At 34.6% G+C, this 14,996-nt stretch overlaps 1 protein-coding gene across 1 annotated transcript in view; it reads right to left on the bottom strand.

Annotated features, from left to right (window-relative positions):
• Positions 1–4,998: 4,998 nt before the first annotated feature.
• Bckdhb (branched chain keto acid dehydrogenase E1 subunit beta) overlaps positions 4,999–14,996 on the bottom strand; it is a 189,557-nt gene continuing 179,559 nt past the window's right edge. Inside the window, exon 10 of the mRNA XM_076859981.1 lies at positions 4,999–5,147. Coding sequence (XP_076716096.1) covers positions 5,007–5,147 — 141 coding nt within the window. The 3' untranslated portion in view covers positions 4,999–5,006. The remainder of the gene's footprint in view (positions 5,148–14,996) is intronic.

Raw genomic sequence — 14,996 nt, forward strand, 5'->3', positions numbered from 1 at the left:
ACCCAGTGACTGGCCTCTAACAGGCACCCACTAAATGTAGAATGAATTGTTATATTAAGTATTGAACTCTGCAGTGATATGGAAAACCCATACACTGCTTTTAATTCTATCCACAGTTAACTTAATTTTTCAAAGCATTCAACAACATTAAACTTTAAGGGTAATAGCAGAATAGCTAAATTATACTTCCCTTTGCTGAAAATGAAGAGTTTAGAACTTTTGAATTTTATCTGGTAAATGCACTACTCCAGTCTTTTGTCGATAAGTGTCGTATTTATGATAACCATTTTCGTATTTTATAACATGAAACCTTTATTTCACATAAAAATTTATTTAAGATAATTATATAGATATACATCTTTCTGTTTAACTTACTTCCATTCTCACTTCCAGTCCTTCCAGCTACAGTTTTCTCATTCTAATTATTGTTTAATCTCTCATTTTTCTGGTAGATATCCTTTAAAAGTATATTCAAGGAGAAATCAGTGCACTGGGTTCTCTAAAGCTTTGCCCATATGTTCTATTGCTTTCCAAACCTAATGGCCCCGGGGAGTATATCAACTTTGCCAAACTTCTCATATCCCTGGAAATTCCAACATGATTCCTTTTGGGGCCACATTTCTCATTCCTCAGCCAAGAATTCCTGCTAAGGGTAACCTCATCTGTGGGTTCAGCTTGTTAGCATCTATCATCTGTATATTTGGTATCCTTGAAACAAGTAAGAATTCAAGAGCCAGTCTTTTAGAATATAGCATCATTGACAAGACAGGGCTATCTAACTTTTGTTACTGCACTGGGTAACCTGAATTTTTGCTTTTAACTAAGTGGCTGAGTCTTGGTCTAGGTCAGGGCCATCTCTGTGGCCAATGCTGAAAAGTTCTGGGTTTGGCCACTCCTCCAGAGAGGAGGGGGAGAAGGACTGGTGGGAGAGGAAGTTCTCCAAACAGCAGTGCTATTACTAGACAGTGGGGGTATGATGTTGGTTATCCAGCAATCACGTGTCCAATGCATGCAAGTTGAAAAGAAAGGGATTTGTTTAAACTAAATGTGTACCTTCAGTGGGCCACCTTCTAAAGATCACACCAAGGGTTTCTAGAGGATGGGACATACACCTAATGAATAGAACTGAGTTACTTTCTGGATCATATTCCTCATTTCTTTTTCTGATGTACACAGGGATGTAGTTCGGTTGGAAAATGTCTATCAGTTATGCAGAACCTGGATGTTATAGTATATTTTTCCTAATGGAATTGAATAATTTGAACCCTAGAAAATTAAATTAGGTTCTCTATCCACATTGTCACAGGGAGCAGACTTATTATATGGAGGCAGAGAACTGTGGGAGAGTCGGACTTGGCACTCTTTTAAGATCTCGAGTACCTTCTTGCCACTATCTTCTTATTTTCACAATATAGAACATTTGTTTCACGTAAAATATATATATTTTTGATAATTTTGTAGAGGTATTGCATGCCTTGAGCTGTAGGCTAAATTTAGTATTAACTCTAAACTATTTACTGTGGATGGGAAACGGGGAGTGACTGATGGGCCAACTGGAGGTGGGAAGGTGCACTTAGACTCTGGCACTTAGTGGTCTAGGTCAGGGCAATCTCTGTATAGATTATCCCAAGTTATCCTCATGTTTGCTATTTTTTAAAATAGAGTTAAATAAACTAAAATTTTTAGAGCTAAGGAAAAATTCTTAAAATAGCCAATAGGTAGGAAAAAATCGTATTAAAATGATATAATGGCAATATAACATAATAAAGACATCCAACTGAAGTAATAAATAATATCAATTAAAAAATAAGTTCAACTAAAACCATTATGTTCAACAGAACCCTTCAGAGCTCCAGGTATGGTGACTGCAGTGTATTTCCTACTCTGCTAGACTGGTGAATGCAGAGTTCCCTGCAGGACGCCTTGAGTTCTTGGTGGACTAAGCCAAGGTCCTTACTGAGTTTTGGCATCTTAAACTCAGAATGTCCTGTGCAGTGAGCCAACTGGATTCCCTAAGTCTTTTCCAAACTTGCAACTGACAAACTACATCTTTTCTCTATACTGTTCAGGTTTTAATCCAAGGTCAAGGCTTTATTTTTACGTGTAAGAAGCAATCTAGCTCATTCTTTCAGCCCATTGCCATTTGGAGTCTATGATCAAGGGCCTTTACTTTGCCTCCAAACTTCTGGCAACCTACATATATTACTTTCTATATCCTCTACCAACTGCTGGTGGAAAACAACAACAACAACAAAACAAAACAGGATACAGCTTTTTATATTGCCGTTTAGAGGGGCATACACACTTGTAATATTATTTTGTTAAATTCATTCCAGATTTTCTCCCCTTTCCCATCTCTCCACCTCTGACACCCTCAATTTCCTTCTATTCCATTGATCTTTCCCTATATCTTTACGATATCCTATACCTCCTCACCCCTGACCCAGGCACAGTTTCACCTTCTTTCCTTTATTTTTCTCTAGCTTCCACATATGAGACAAAATATTCAACTCTTTATTTTTCTGAGTCTGGCTTATTTCACTTATCTTGATGTTTTCCATTTCATCCATTTACCAGCAAATGCCATAATTTCATACTTCTTTATAGCTGAGTAAAACTTTATTGTAATGTTTTTTTTATCTACACAATAATATAAGAAACATGGAAAAATGTCTGCTTTGAAACATCAAAAAAAAAAAAAAAACAAAATAAAAAACATACAACCATAGCTAAAGCCAGTCAATATTATAGCAAACAGGATCAGGCTGTCTATCTCCCAGAGTATGGGAATGAGGCTCACGGATGATCCTCCCCCACCACAATCTGGAGAAGTGGTCCTTCCACCAGTAACCTTGTTGAGAAAAGAGGGAAAAATATTCCAGAATTCTTGCCAATATCCAAACATTTTGGCCATAAAGAACTAAACCACATATAATAAAGTTGAAACATCAGCATTTCTAGAGTAAATAGTTCATTTTAATTCAGATTTAAATAGCAAGTTAACAACCTGTAACAAAATTCCTTCTTAGTAAAGGAAAAAAGAAGACAGACCCAACCTGAAGACAAATTGACTTTGCTTTATTGAATACTGTGTCACACCTGATACTTACAGATGGAATTAAGCTGAATTTATTATTATTACCATGTGGAACATTTTAAGATATTAATCAGAAAAGCTCTAAATAGAAATTATCAATTCCTTTATGTTAATATAATAATTAATTTATAATTCTTTAGTCGATATCCGTGATTGTTCATTTCATAAAAACTATATTCAAGAAGATATAGGTCTGATAAAATATAAAAATTCAAAAAAATATTTCTGTGTGTAGTCATAATCTTCCCTTTTTTCTGTAAAAGAAATCAGAAACAATTTAAAACATTCTCAGCTGTATGCACAAATACTTTAATATCCTATTTAATTTCTAGCACAGAAAAGCTATTCTTCTATCATAGTTTCAATATAGGTTTAAACTCTTGGCTTATGTCTAAAAACAAATGTGGGTGTAGTTCAACAGTGGAGCTCTTGCCTGCCATGTATGAGTCCCTGGGTTTGATCCCCAGTACCAAAGAAGAAGAAGAAAAGAGGAAGAGGAGGTGGAAAGGAGGAGGAGGAGGAGGGGGAGGAAGAGAATATGGAGGAGGAGGAAAATCATATTTAAAACCAGCATGTGGCTGCCACCACTACGACCTTGATTTGCCATTTGGATGGCCCATGGAAGGGAATGATATGGACAGTCAAAAGTGAGGAAGCTCTCTCATCAGTTCTAAGTGTAGCTTACTGTAGTAGCCAGCTGCTCTTCCAGGCAACAAGAGAACATCAGAAATATAGCATCTACACCTGCACTTCTGAGAGAATACTGGGATGTGAGGTCTAACAGCCCAAATCTACACTTATAACAACATTCTATCAAAAGAGATGCAAAAAATATGGGGATTATAATAACAGTGGCACATGATGGGCATTATGTTCTGTATTTATACCAATGTAAAGACATCTCTCTATGATTTTAGGTGAACTAGCTTTATAATACATATACAGAACTTAAGAATTACAGCATTCTTTATCTTTAAAATGTACGAGGTATATTATTTTAGAGCCTGTTCTTCTGAAAAATCATGGTTATTCAAAATGTATTACTATTATGTTTTGGTCAACTTACAGTTTAAAATGTAAAATATCTAATTCTATCTACTCATTTTGAAACATTTCAAAATCAGAGTGTCTGTGATAGCAACATCTATATTAAAACCCAGAAAACCTAATTTAATAATTCTTAATGTTATTTATTTCTGTTAGAATGACACTGCTGAAGGGGCTGATAAGCATGACTTCAAAAATCATTATGAATAAATATCATCTGTTATTCAAAACTTAAAAAGCATTCATTTGCCAAAAAGGATCTGAAAATAGTAGTGATAGTAGCAATAAGTTTTCTCCTTAGTTGAAATTTCCCTTATACTCAATAAGGAGGTATTCTACTCAACAAATGTTTTCTCCAGGTAATATAAGGGTGAATTTCAGAATGTTATAAATCATCATACGAATAACTAGAGCCTAAGCTAATGGTGTTTGAGGGGGCACTTCCAAATAACAGAAATTGGGGCTGGAGATATAGCTCAGTTGGTAGAGTGCTTGGCTTGCATGCACAAGTCCCTGGGTTTGATCCCCAGCACCAAAAAATAAATAAATTAAATAATAATAATAATAATAATAGAAATTACACCTATTCATGAATATTTTAAATAGTCAGAAAAGTATACAGAAATAAAGATAAAATCTGAATAATGCTTTCTAGAAATCACTTATATACATATGTTTGACATGTTTCTATTAAATGTGAACATACTAGTAAAGATTTATTTTACAAAGTAGACATTTTGTTCTGAAAGTTGCTGTTTATCAGAATGTAACACACTGACGACTATTGATCCATGGGTAACAGTACATGAATGTCAGGGACTAACATTAACTTTCTCACAATACAGGGCACCTACCTATGTGGTCAATAGTTGATCATTTTCCGAAGGGCATCATAGCACTTCCATTTATCTGGGATGTAAAATGGCTCAAAAATGTGAGGAAACGGTGTGTCATACCCACACACTCTGGATATAGGAGCCTCGAGGTTCAAGAAACATTCTTCCTGCAGAGAAAAATTGAGATGGTCAACTTTAAAAATACATTTGTATTCTTTTTTTTTCAGTGCTTTATTTTATTTTATTTTATTTAAATTAATTTTTATTGTAGGTTGTTCAAAACATTACATAGTTCTTGATATATCATATTTCACACTTTGATTCAAGTGGGATATGAGCTCCCATTTTTACCCCATATACAGATTGCAGAATCACATCAGTTGCACAACCATTGATTTACATATGGCCATTCTGGTGTCTGTTGTATTCTGCTGCCTTTCCTATCCTCTACTATCCCCCCTCCCCCCTCCCCTCCCCTCTTCTCTCTCTACCCCCTCTACTGTAATTCATTTCTCCCCCTTATATTTTTCCTCCTTTCCCCTCACTTCCTCTTGTATGTAATTTTGTATACCCCTGAGGGTCTCCTTCCATTTACATGCAATTTCCCTTCTCTCTCCCTTTCCCTCCCACCTCTCATCCCTGTTTAATGTTAATCTTCTTCTCATGCTCTTCGTCCCTACTCTGTTCTTAGTTACTCTCCTTATATCAAAGAAGACATTTGGCATTTGTTTTTAAGGGATTGGCTAGCTTCACTTAGCATAATCTGCTCTAATGCCATCCATTTCCCTCCAAATTCTATGATTTTGTCATTTCTTAATTCAGAGTAATACTCCATTGTGTATAAATGCCACATTTTTTTTTTATCCATTCGTCTATTGAAGGGCATCTAGGTTGGTTCCACAGTCTTGCTATTGTGAATTGTGCTGCTATGAACATGGATGTAGCAGTGTCCCTATAGTGTGCTCTTTTTAGGTCTTTAGGGAATAGACCGAGTAGGGGAATAGCTGGATCAAATGGTGGTTCCATTCCGAGCTTTCCAAGAAATCTCCATACTGCTTTCCAAATTGGCTGCACCAATTTGCAGTCCCACCAGCAATGTACAAGAGTACCCTTTTCCCCACATCCTCGCCAGCACTTGTTGTTGTTTGACTTCCTAATGGCTGCCAATCTTACTGGAGTGAGATGGTATCTTAGGGTGGTTTTGATTTGCATTTCTCATTTGTATTCTTAAAAATAAAACATTTCAACTTAAAAATAATTCACTTAAAATACAATGGCATCTAAGGATATTAAAAATACCTAAGCATACTATAATGTGGAAAAAAAAGCAGGTAACAAGTAGCATGTTGGCATGATCCCAACCTGACCGAAAATGTTTTCATATATGTACACGCATCTTATACCTTTATACGTCTATTATTATTATCTGAGTCAAACAAAGATCACATGTGCTTCTTATGAATATAAATGTAAGGCATGACAACAGCAAAAGGTTCACAGAAGTTAACTGCAGCTTGAAATTAGTGACGATGCAGATTTTCCTGTTTGCTATTTTTTAATTTAAAAAATGAATATGTATTACTTTCATAATAAATTTCTATAACTCCACTAATGCTCCAGCCAGACTAAACTTCTATCAGATTCCTGACTGTGTCCTTATCTCTCTCATGGCCAGGACTTTGCAGATGCTGCTAGTCTCTGGCCACTCACTCCCCAAGCTCACTACTCTCTGCCTGACTGACATGTGTCTGACTCTCAGTCATTCGCTAAAGGTCCTGGCCCTGGAAAGCCAGTCTCTACAGCACCTCCCAGTTGTGCACCAAAGATGAGGAAAGGCTTCTTCTGCTTGAATTCCCACAGCACTGATCTTGGGCATGGTTCACTGCAGTGACCAAATTATCCCTCTCCCTTAGAGACCAGGAACTCCATAAAGCTAGAGATCTAGATCAAACATGTGAAGTCCTCATTCCAGTAGAAGAGCATAGAAAATTATTTTTAGGGGTATAAAATGTTAGATAAATAAAACACTCAAATTTGAAAATAAATGAAATTTTTTAAAAGATAAACTAAAAAGAGAGACATGATTAAACTAGTCTATAGAAAATAATATTAATTTTACTATTCACATCAATTACCTAAATAAAACTCTTGGTTTTGATTCATATATTTTATACACCGTCTTGATTCACAAAGGATTTGAGGAGGCCTATGTTTTCTTACATGTTTTACTATTTTTAATTTTTCATTTGAGCTGATATTTTTACATAAGGAAATCCCGACATCTGAGGCTTAATTTCTAGCCACTGTGCAAATTTTTTCCTGTGACAAGTGTGTCAAGGCAGAAAGGACACGGAAATGGGACAGATCAGTTCCAAAGAGAAAAAATGGGACATTTACAGACCTCCCTTCAGCCCTGTTAACCATTGTGACTTACAGTATCAAACACCAAATAACTGTTAAATTTCTTAGCAACAGGGAATCTCTACGAACAACTTTAGAGCTCAACACCAACTGTTGAAAGAGTCACCTGAGAGATTCCACTACTAATAAGCTGGAATGAGATGACAGATTGGATGAATTGTTTCTTGAGTGTAACAAGTAACTTTAAAGGGCTTTCAATTGTCAATTTGGGATTAACAGTTTTATTTCTTTAGCTGACACAGGCTGTTTTTTCCATCTTCCTTGAATACTGCAGTGTCTGTAAACAAATTATCCATGGACACTACAAAATACAGAAAATCAAGGGCAAAATGTTTCATGAAATACCTTTGATTTTTACACCTGTTATAAAATACTATACTTTCAAACTAGTAACTTGAAAAGCTGGCCCACCACAAAATGACCTGTCAGTGTTTATTAAAATCACTCCCTTTAAGCATAATGACTAACATCGTCAAACTCCTTTTTTTTTTTTTTTCAAATAGCAATGCTCCTAACTCCTCAAGAATGTGAGCATCAATCTTTCCAAGAAGACATCTATATGTCTGCACAGGCACAGAAAAACATCTGCTGCCAGGGAATACTTGAACTGTAAACAGCAGTTACTCTTTGAGGTGGGGAGCGGCAAGGAGTACTACTTTGTACTTTGTATATATGTTTTGAGGCTTTATGAGACTGTTAATTCTGTAATCAAATGACACTGAGAAAGAAGAAAAAAGTAAAGTGAACGATCCCTTTCATATGTGAATAAATATTCTATTTCATGTGTGATTTTTACAGAAGGGGTTTGCTCACTTTGGAAACAATTACTGTAAATTACATGGAATTAAATGATTATAAAATACTACTATAAGCATATAAAATATACTATAAAAATCATGGAAGATAATTCAAGGATGCATAACAAGAGACTATGAATGGGATATTTGGTTTTATAAGGATATACACTGACCAACTGGAACAGTTTGAAATTCTCTTTGCAAACCGAAATGTATTAAATAGCCTTGAATTACTTCTTCCATGGACTTTAGTAAACGCTTCTTTTAAAGGAATTGGAAACAAGATGTTTGGGCCAATCAAGCAGCTGCACAGTTACTTCTGAATTGGTTCATATGCTAAGGATTTATGTGAGTGCATGTTAAATCTGTGCTATCGTCAAAACAGGGTGGTGTGAATGTATGCTACACTTTTTTTCATACAGAAGCGGTACACACACACACCCACACACACACACACACACACACACAGAGAGAGACAGAGAGACAGAGAGACAGAGAGACAAGGGGGGACAGAGAGAGACACTTGAATTCCACTGGCAGGTCTGTAGATTTATGTGCAAGATTAAGCCTTCACAAAGTATCTCTATCTCTACATTATAACCACATGACACTGTAACCATAGCAGCTATTTGCCCTGAATTTTCAAGACAATCCAGATAAATCATATTCATCTGTTCCATTGGTTGCCTCACTATACTCATATTCAAAAAAAAAAATAGATGATTTTTGATTCAGAAACTGTAAACTGCATAAAATCAGGAAGACTGGCCTAGCTCACAGGCTGCTGGGAGGAACACACATACAGTCTAGAACACGGGTTGATATGGGAGTGTCAGTATTTGGTCTTTCTCCCCAGAGACTGCGTATGTGGACTGGCCTGACCCATGTGGAACAATGACAGATGTGACGGCTAGGTTCCAAAGTGATCACAGTGTAACAAGTAACCAGGAGCAACAGAAAAGAACTCAGACCAGCGTCGAGAGAAACTTTCCTTCAGCTATTTGGGATCCAAAGTTTCAATCAGGATCCCGTGAGGTAGATTGAAAGCAAACTCCAAACAAACATGCTGTAATAGCTACACACACCTAAATAATCAGCTGCTTAAATTAAAACAGATATTCCTTCCAAAAGACCTATGTGAAATTCTAGAAATAGTATTCAAACTTTCCCTTTAAATATGCCTACCTACAGTTGTGAGAATTTTTTTCCAAAAATGTGAATAATAAGAATAGTGACCAGTACTTAATGGAATGCCAGGGAGGGTACTAAATGGGTTATATTTTATCTCATGCATAGTTCATTTTATAAAGTAAGGAAACTGAGGTGGAAACTCTTGTCCAGGATCAATTAGCCACATACACAGCCTCCACTCAGCTCATGTTCTTAATCTTTATTCTACAAGTTTCAACTTATAGAATACTTTTGAGAAGAGCAATGGCAAGGGGACAACTGAATTAGGAATAAAAAGAAAGGTAAAATTGAAGGCAAGCCGGGATTACCAAGGTTTTGCAACAGAGTCTTGAGAGGTGCAATGGTTAATACAGCCTTAGAAGCAAGTGTCCTCCACATGTCTAAGGGAGGTGGGGACTGTGACCTGTAAAGAAACTGAAAGCACAAACTTGCAGACGGTAACGTGCAAAGCCATAAACAGATGGTCACGGGTACTAAAGTGAACTAGGAACCTCCTGGGCTATAATAAATAATTTAACTAAGCAAAACTTAAATTGTTTATATATTAGCCATCTGGATTGCTAATTACTATATCCAGAAAAGGAAGCATGCAATATGAAATGATTCTGAATCATCAAAATCACAGACACAGGCAAAATAAATTACCTTTGCCTATTTTCTGAAACAATATAAATTTATCTTTTATTGTTGGAAAACAAAATATGTGGTCAAAATCAGGGAAGACAAAGACTGTTAATTCTTTTAGCAGATAAGAGAGGTTAAATACAAATTACTAGTATTGGATCTGTTACAGTTTAAGACACATAAGGTATTATTGTAGTTTTAAAAAATTAAGTATACTGTATTTATGCCTATGTTTCAATGAATGTAACTGCCATGATCTGAATGTGTCCCAAAATGTTCACATGTTGGAAATTTGGTCCCCGAATTCATATTCTGGTAGTAGTGGGCTTTTGAGAAGAGGAAGAGAGACCCATACATCTAGCATACTAGATCAATCTCACCATGCAATGCCCTCTGTCGTGTTATTATGACAAAAAGATGCTTTTGCCATGTTGCTGGACTGCCCAGACTCCAGAGCCAAGAGCCAAACACATTTTAATCTTTATCAATTGCTCAATCTCAGGAATCTTGTTATAGCATCAAAAAGAGACTAACATATTAACGTATTATATGTTGTATTTGTATAAATACATGTATATTAGGGTTTTCATGGTATCCCTCGAGATCATTCAATATTTAACCTCATTTGCCTCTCGTACCTTAGCCATTAATTCTCCTGTCACAGTATCAAAGGAGTTACATTATTGAAGTCACTCTCAGGTATTCCACAGTGTAGCTTCAGTCACTATCAGCAAATCTTTTTGTTGTTTTTATGGCAAGCTTGCATAATATAATTGACACAGCATGGAATCTTTGTATAATTATGACTGAATCCCTCTAAGCCACCATTTATAACTGCAAAAAGGAAGCACTTAAAAATCCCAATTACTGTACTTTTTATTGTTTTATAACTATTTTATCTTTTCATTATAATTACTAATATATAAAAATTTATTTTAAGTTTGAAGCAGGTCTTGCTGTGTTGCTGAGTCTGGCCTTGAACTTGTGATCCTCCTGCCTTTACCTTGCAAGTTACTGAGATTATAGATGTGTGCCACCAAGCCTGGCTGACTTACCATTTTTTATAAATGCGAAATAATATGTGTTCTTTGTCTTTCTGTGTTCTCTAATTCCATCCATGTTGCTACAAATGACAAGATTTTTTCCTTTTTATAGATGAGTAGTTTTCCATTTATAAATATACCACAATCTCTTTATTCATTCATCCCGCGAGGGGCCTCTAGGTTTGATTCCATATTTTGGCTATTGTAAATAGTGCTGCAATAAATATGGGTTCAACAACTATCTTTGGGGTATAAATATTTCATCTCCTTTGGCTATATACCCATTAATGGAATTGACAAATCATATGGTAGTTCTATTTTTAGTCTTTTGAGGAAACACCAGACTATTTTCCACAATGGCTATATTAAATTATATTCCTACCAACAATAAGAGTTTCCCTCTCTCTGTATCTTGGCAGCATTTATTATTTCTTGTCTTTTTATGGATAGCAATTCTAACTGGAGTGCAATACTATCTCATTGTGGTGTTTCACCTGCATTTGTCTGATGATAATGAATTGCACATTTTTTTTTTTTAGGTATTCGTTGGACATTTGTATGTCTTCTTTTGAGAAGTGTCTATAGTGTCTTCTTGTCTATTTGCTGTTTTAGATTGTGTGGTACCTGGTTTCATGCCTGATATGCCATAGTGCTCAATAATTGCTAGTTTGTTTGCCTCTTAAGATTTTCCAAGGTTAAGGAATCCTTGTTCATAATAAACATAAGGCATTTGAAATGGTAAAACAAATCACCACTGAAGACAAGATTTAGTAACACAAAACTGTTAAGCCTGAGATGTAGCACAATGCCAGCACAGCTACCACCTACTGAATACTTACTAAGCCCTATAAAGTCTAAAAAAATACCAAGAATCATAAGTACTGTATGAAGGTGGAGAACACTGGGTGGGATGCCTTAGCTAGTCTGCACACAGACACAAGGCAAGGCAGGGTCCAGTGCTGCCCCCTGGTGGGGAGCTGGGAGCCTGGCTACTAATCACTAGTTCTGGGAGTAGAATAATGGATTTCAAATATGATTAGCTAGGGAAGTCAAGATGGAGATGGTTAAAATAATTCTTCCCCGCAAAGAATATATTTTCCACACAGTGATATGACAGAAAAGTGACATGTCAACCAGACAAAAGGTTATGAGTGAAAAAAAGTCCAATATATAAAAGATGTAAACTAGGCACACACTTTAAAAAAATAGTCAAGAATAAAGACCATACAATATCATTTGGTAGGTTTTTAAAGAAACCATTTGCTCTTTATTTATTTTGTAGTTCAGGTAATTTTAGCACAGATTTCTTTCTAAGAACAGCTTTGGAATGATTTTTCGCTCAGTTCTTCTAATGACAGAAAGTTGGATACAGCCGATTGTGTAAGACTGCATACCATCTTGAGTTGGAAAGATGTAAGGAAAAATTCAAAGTGAGATTAAAAAACATGAAGGTCTTTCCTATATATGTTCTACTTCCTTATAGATGAAATAGGCTGATAAAATTCTTTTCTTTTCCTGAAAACCTGTTAACTGATTTTTCTAAGCATTTAATGAAAGTCAGAAAAGCAGGACAGTGTAATGAGAAACACATCACAAATTAAAATATGTGTATGTTGTCTGCAGGATTATCTGATAAATCAGTATCTTATATTTCTAAGGAAAAATACCCCCTCACAACTTAATTTCAAAGCAAAATCTCAGAAAAGTGACTTTTAAGTTTCCTTCCAAATAAAAAGATTCAGCTTATATTGGGTAATCATTATATCACTGTATCAATTTGAACTATGAGATTATATTTTACATCTTGGAAGGGAGTGCATTAAGCTATAAATGTCATAAATACTGCACGATACAGATTATAGACTCACTATTTCTTCTCTAGGAATAATATTAAGAAGTATTTTTAAATTATTTGTAAATGTGCTTTCTAAACCTAAATATTAATATAATTTAGTTCCTATTATTGAATTAATAAAACACCAGAGATTTCACTCTTATTGCAATTAGTTGTCTAGAGATCAGAATTAGCAGTACAAGATTTAAACTAAAAATACAAGAAAAACTAAACTACTATTCCTAAATGACATATATCTCATAGCTATAAAGTCCATGAACTTAGAAACTTACATTTAGTCTTAGTTATGTAAGGTTAGACATCACCCAGCTTCCAAATATTATCACAGAATATTTGTTTTAAATCTGCCATGAAAACTTGCCCATAGTCAAAACATGAGTTTTAGCAAATGAGAAAAAATGATTCTTGTCTCTTGAATCACACTTTCTCAGCAAATGAGTCACAGAAACCTGAGAAGGCAGTATGCCAGCAATTCCAAATTAATTTCATTACTGAATTAAATAAATACAACATTACTAATGTAAGATATTATTTTCATTTAAGCTAATGCTTTAAAAGTATGTATTAAAGCATGCATTAAAATTTTTAAACGGAGCTTTATGGGTGTGTATTAACTATGCACCAGTGTTCCATATGCATGCATCTATAAAATTAATTCTTTGAAAAGCAATCCTTAAACCCCCAAACTAATAGAATGCTCCACTAAATGTTAAAGGTGTGCTTGTTTTATTTTTCTAATACTGCACAAATAAGATGCATACAACAAACACTAATTGATACCAGGCCAGGTCTTTCACTTTTAAAACAACTGAACCAATATAACTAAATAAAAGAGTATATGAATAATATAATTTTATATAGATTTGTATAAAACCTAAAATATTATTGTGAAGCCAAACTATTTCAGCAAAGCTTCTATGTGTTAAATCCAAATCTTGACTAAATAAAAATCTGAGATCTCTATTACTTAACTTCACCAAAACATCATCAACATCTGCTGACTTTTTAAAAAATCCATTTCATCCTCTTTTATGCAAATTACTGGTAATTTGGTATATTTTTTCCCTAAAATTTTTTAAGCAAGTTAAAGAATAGAATTGAATTCTACATTCATATTTTTATCTAAATTTGGATTCAATTTTTTAAATAGAAGCTGATTTTCTGAAGTTAAAAAAAATGTTATTTCTGATCTAAACAGGTCTCCCTGGATGTACTCTAGCTACCTAAAACAAAACTGGAGAATAATATTAAAACATGCATGGTAATGCTGCCTGATTCAAACTCAATAGTCACATCAGAATATAAACATGTGCTAATATAAAACCGTCTATGAATCTTGCTATATTACCTGTACAATCCAAAGCAGTACAACTTTTAAAATCAAATTTTAATATTAATTCAATATTTCGTGTATTAATCTAGAGATTATTGTAACAGCTATCTAATAAAAACTGCTACTATTTCTCAAAACTATACTTTTATAAATTTTGCTATTTTAAAAAACAATTAATGAAATCAAGGAAGTGAAAATTAACTTCTGTCTCTTATAACTTTATTTAAAGTCACTCAAAAAAACTAACTCATTTCAATTTTCTTAAAATCTACAGTAGCAATCACAAAGTAAAAACTAGAACCTTATCTAAATCACTTTGTTTTGGTTTTCAAGGTAAAACCTGTAAGCATTTGATTCTGCTTTCTCACTTTCCCCCATACAGTCTTGAGCTATGACTATAGTCACCTACCATTTCCACCTGAAGGGCAGGAAAGAAAAAAAAAAAAAAAAAGAGGGCTAAAAATTAATTTCTTCATTAACTGTTCCTGCAACACACTGTTTGCTGCAAATAGTCTCTAAAGATGTCCTGAGGCTTTAAAAGTTCAAAGTCTAAAGTATAATTTCTTTTGAGATACACATTGTGTGCAAGTTTTGACATTGAAAATGCACTGGGGTACAATGCTTTTGTTAAAATACTTTAAATTCAAGAAAGGGGGAAAAAAAGGCAATGTTCTCAAATTTCCAGACGCTGAAGCTTCTCAAATTTTATAGTTCAAATTCTTCCTATAGAAGAAAGCATCGACAGCAACGAC

Source organism: Callospermophilus lateralis, chromosome 6, assembly GCF_048772815.1.
Source record: "Callospermophilus lateralis isolate mCalLat2 chromosome 6, mCalLat2.hap1, whole genome shotgun sequence".
Classification (NCBI taxonomy): Eukaryota; Metazoa; Chordata; class Mammalia; order Rodentia; family Sciuridae; genus Callospermophilus; species Callospermophilus lateralis.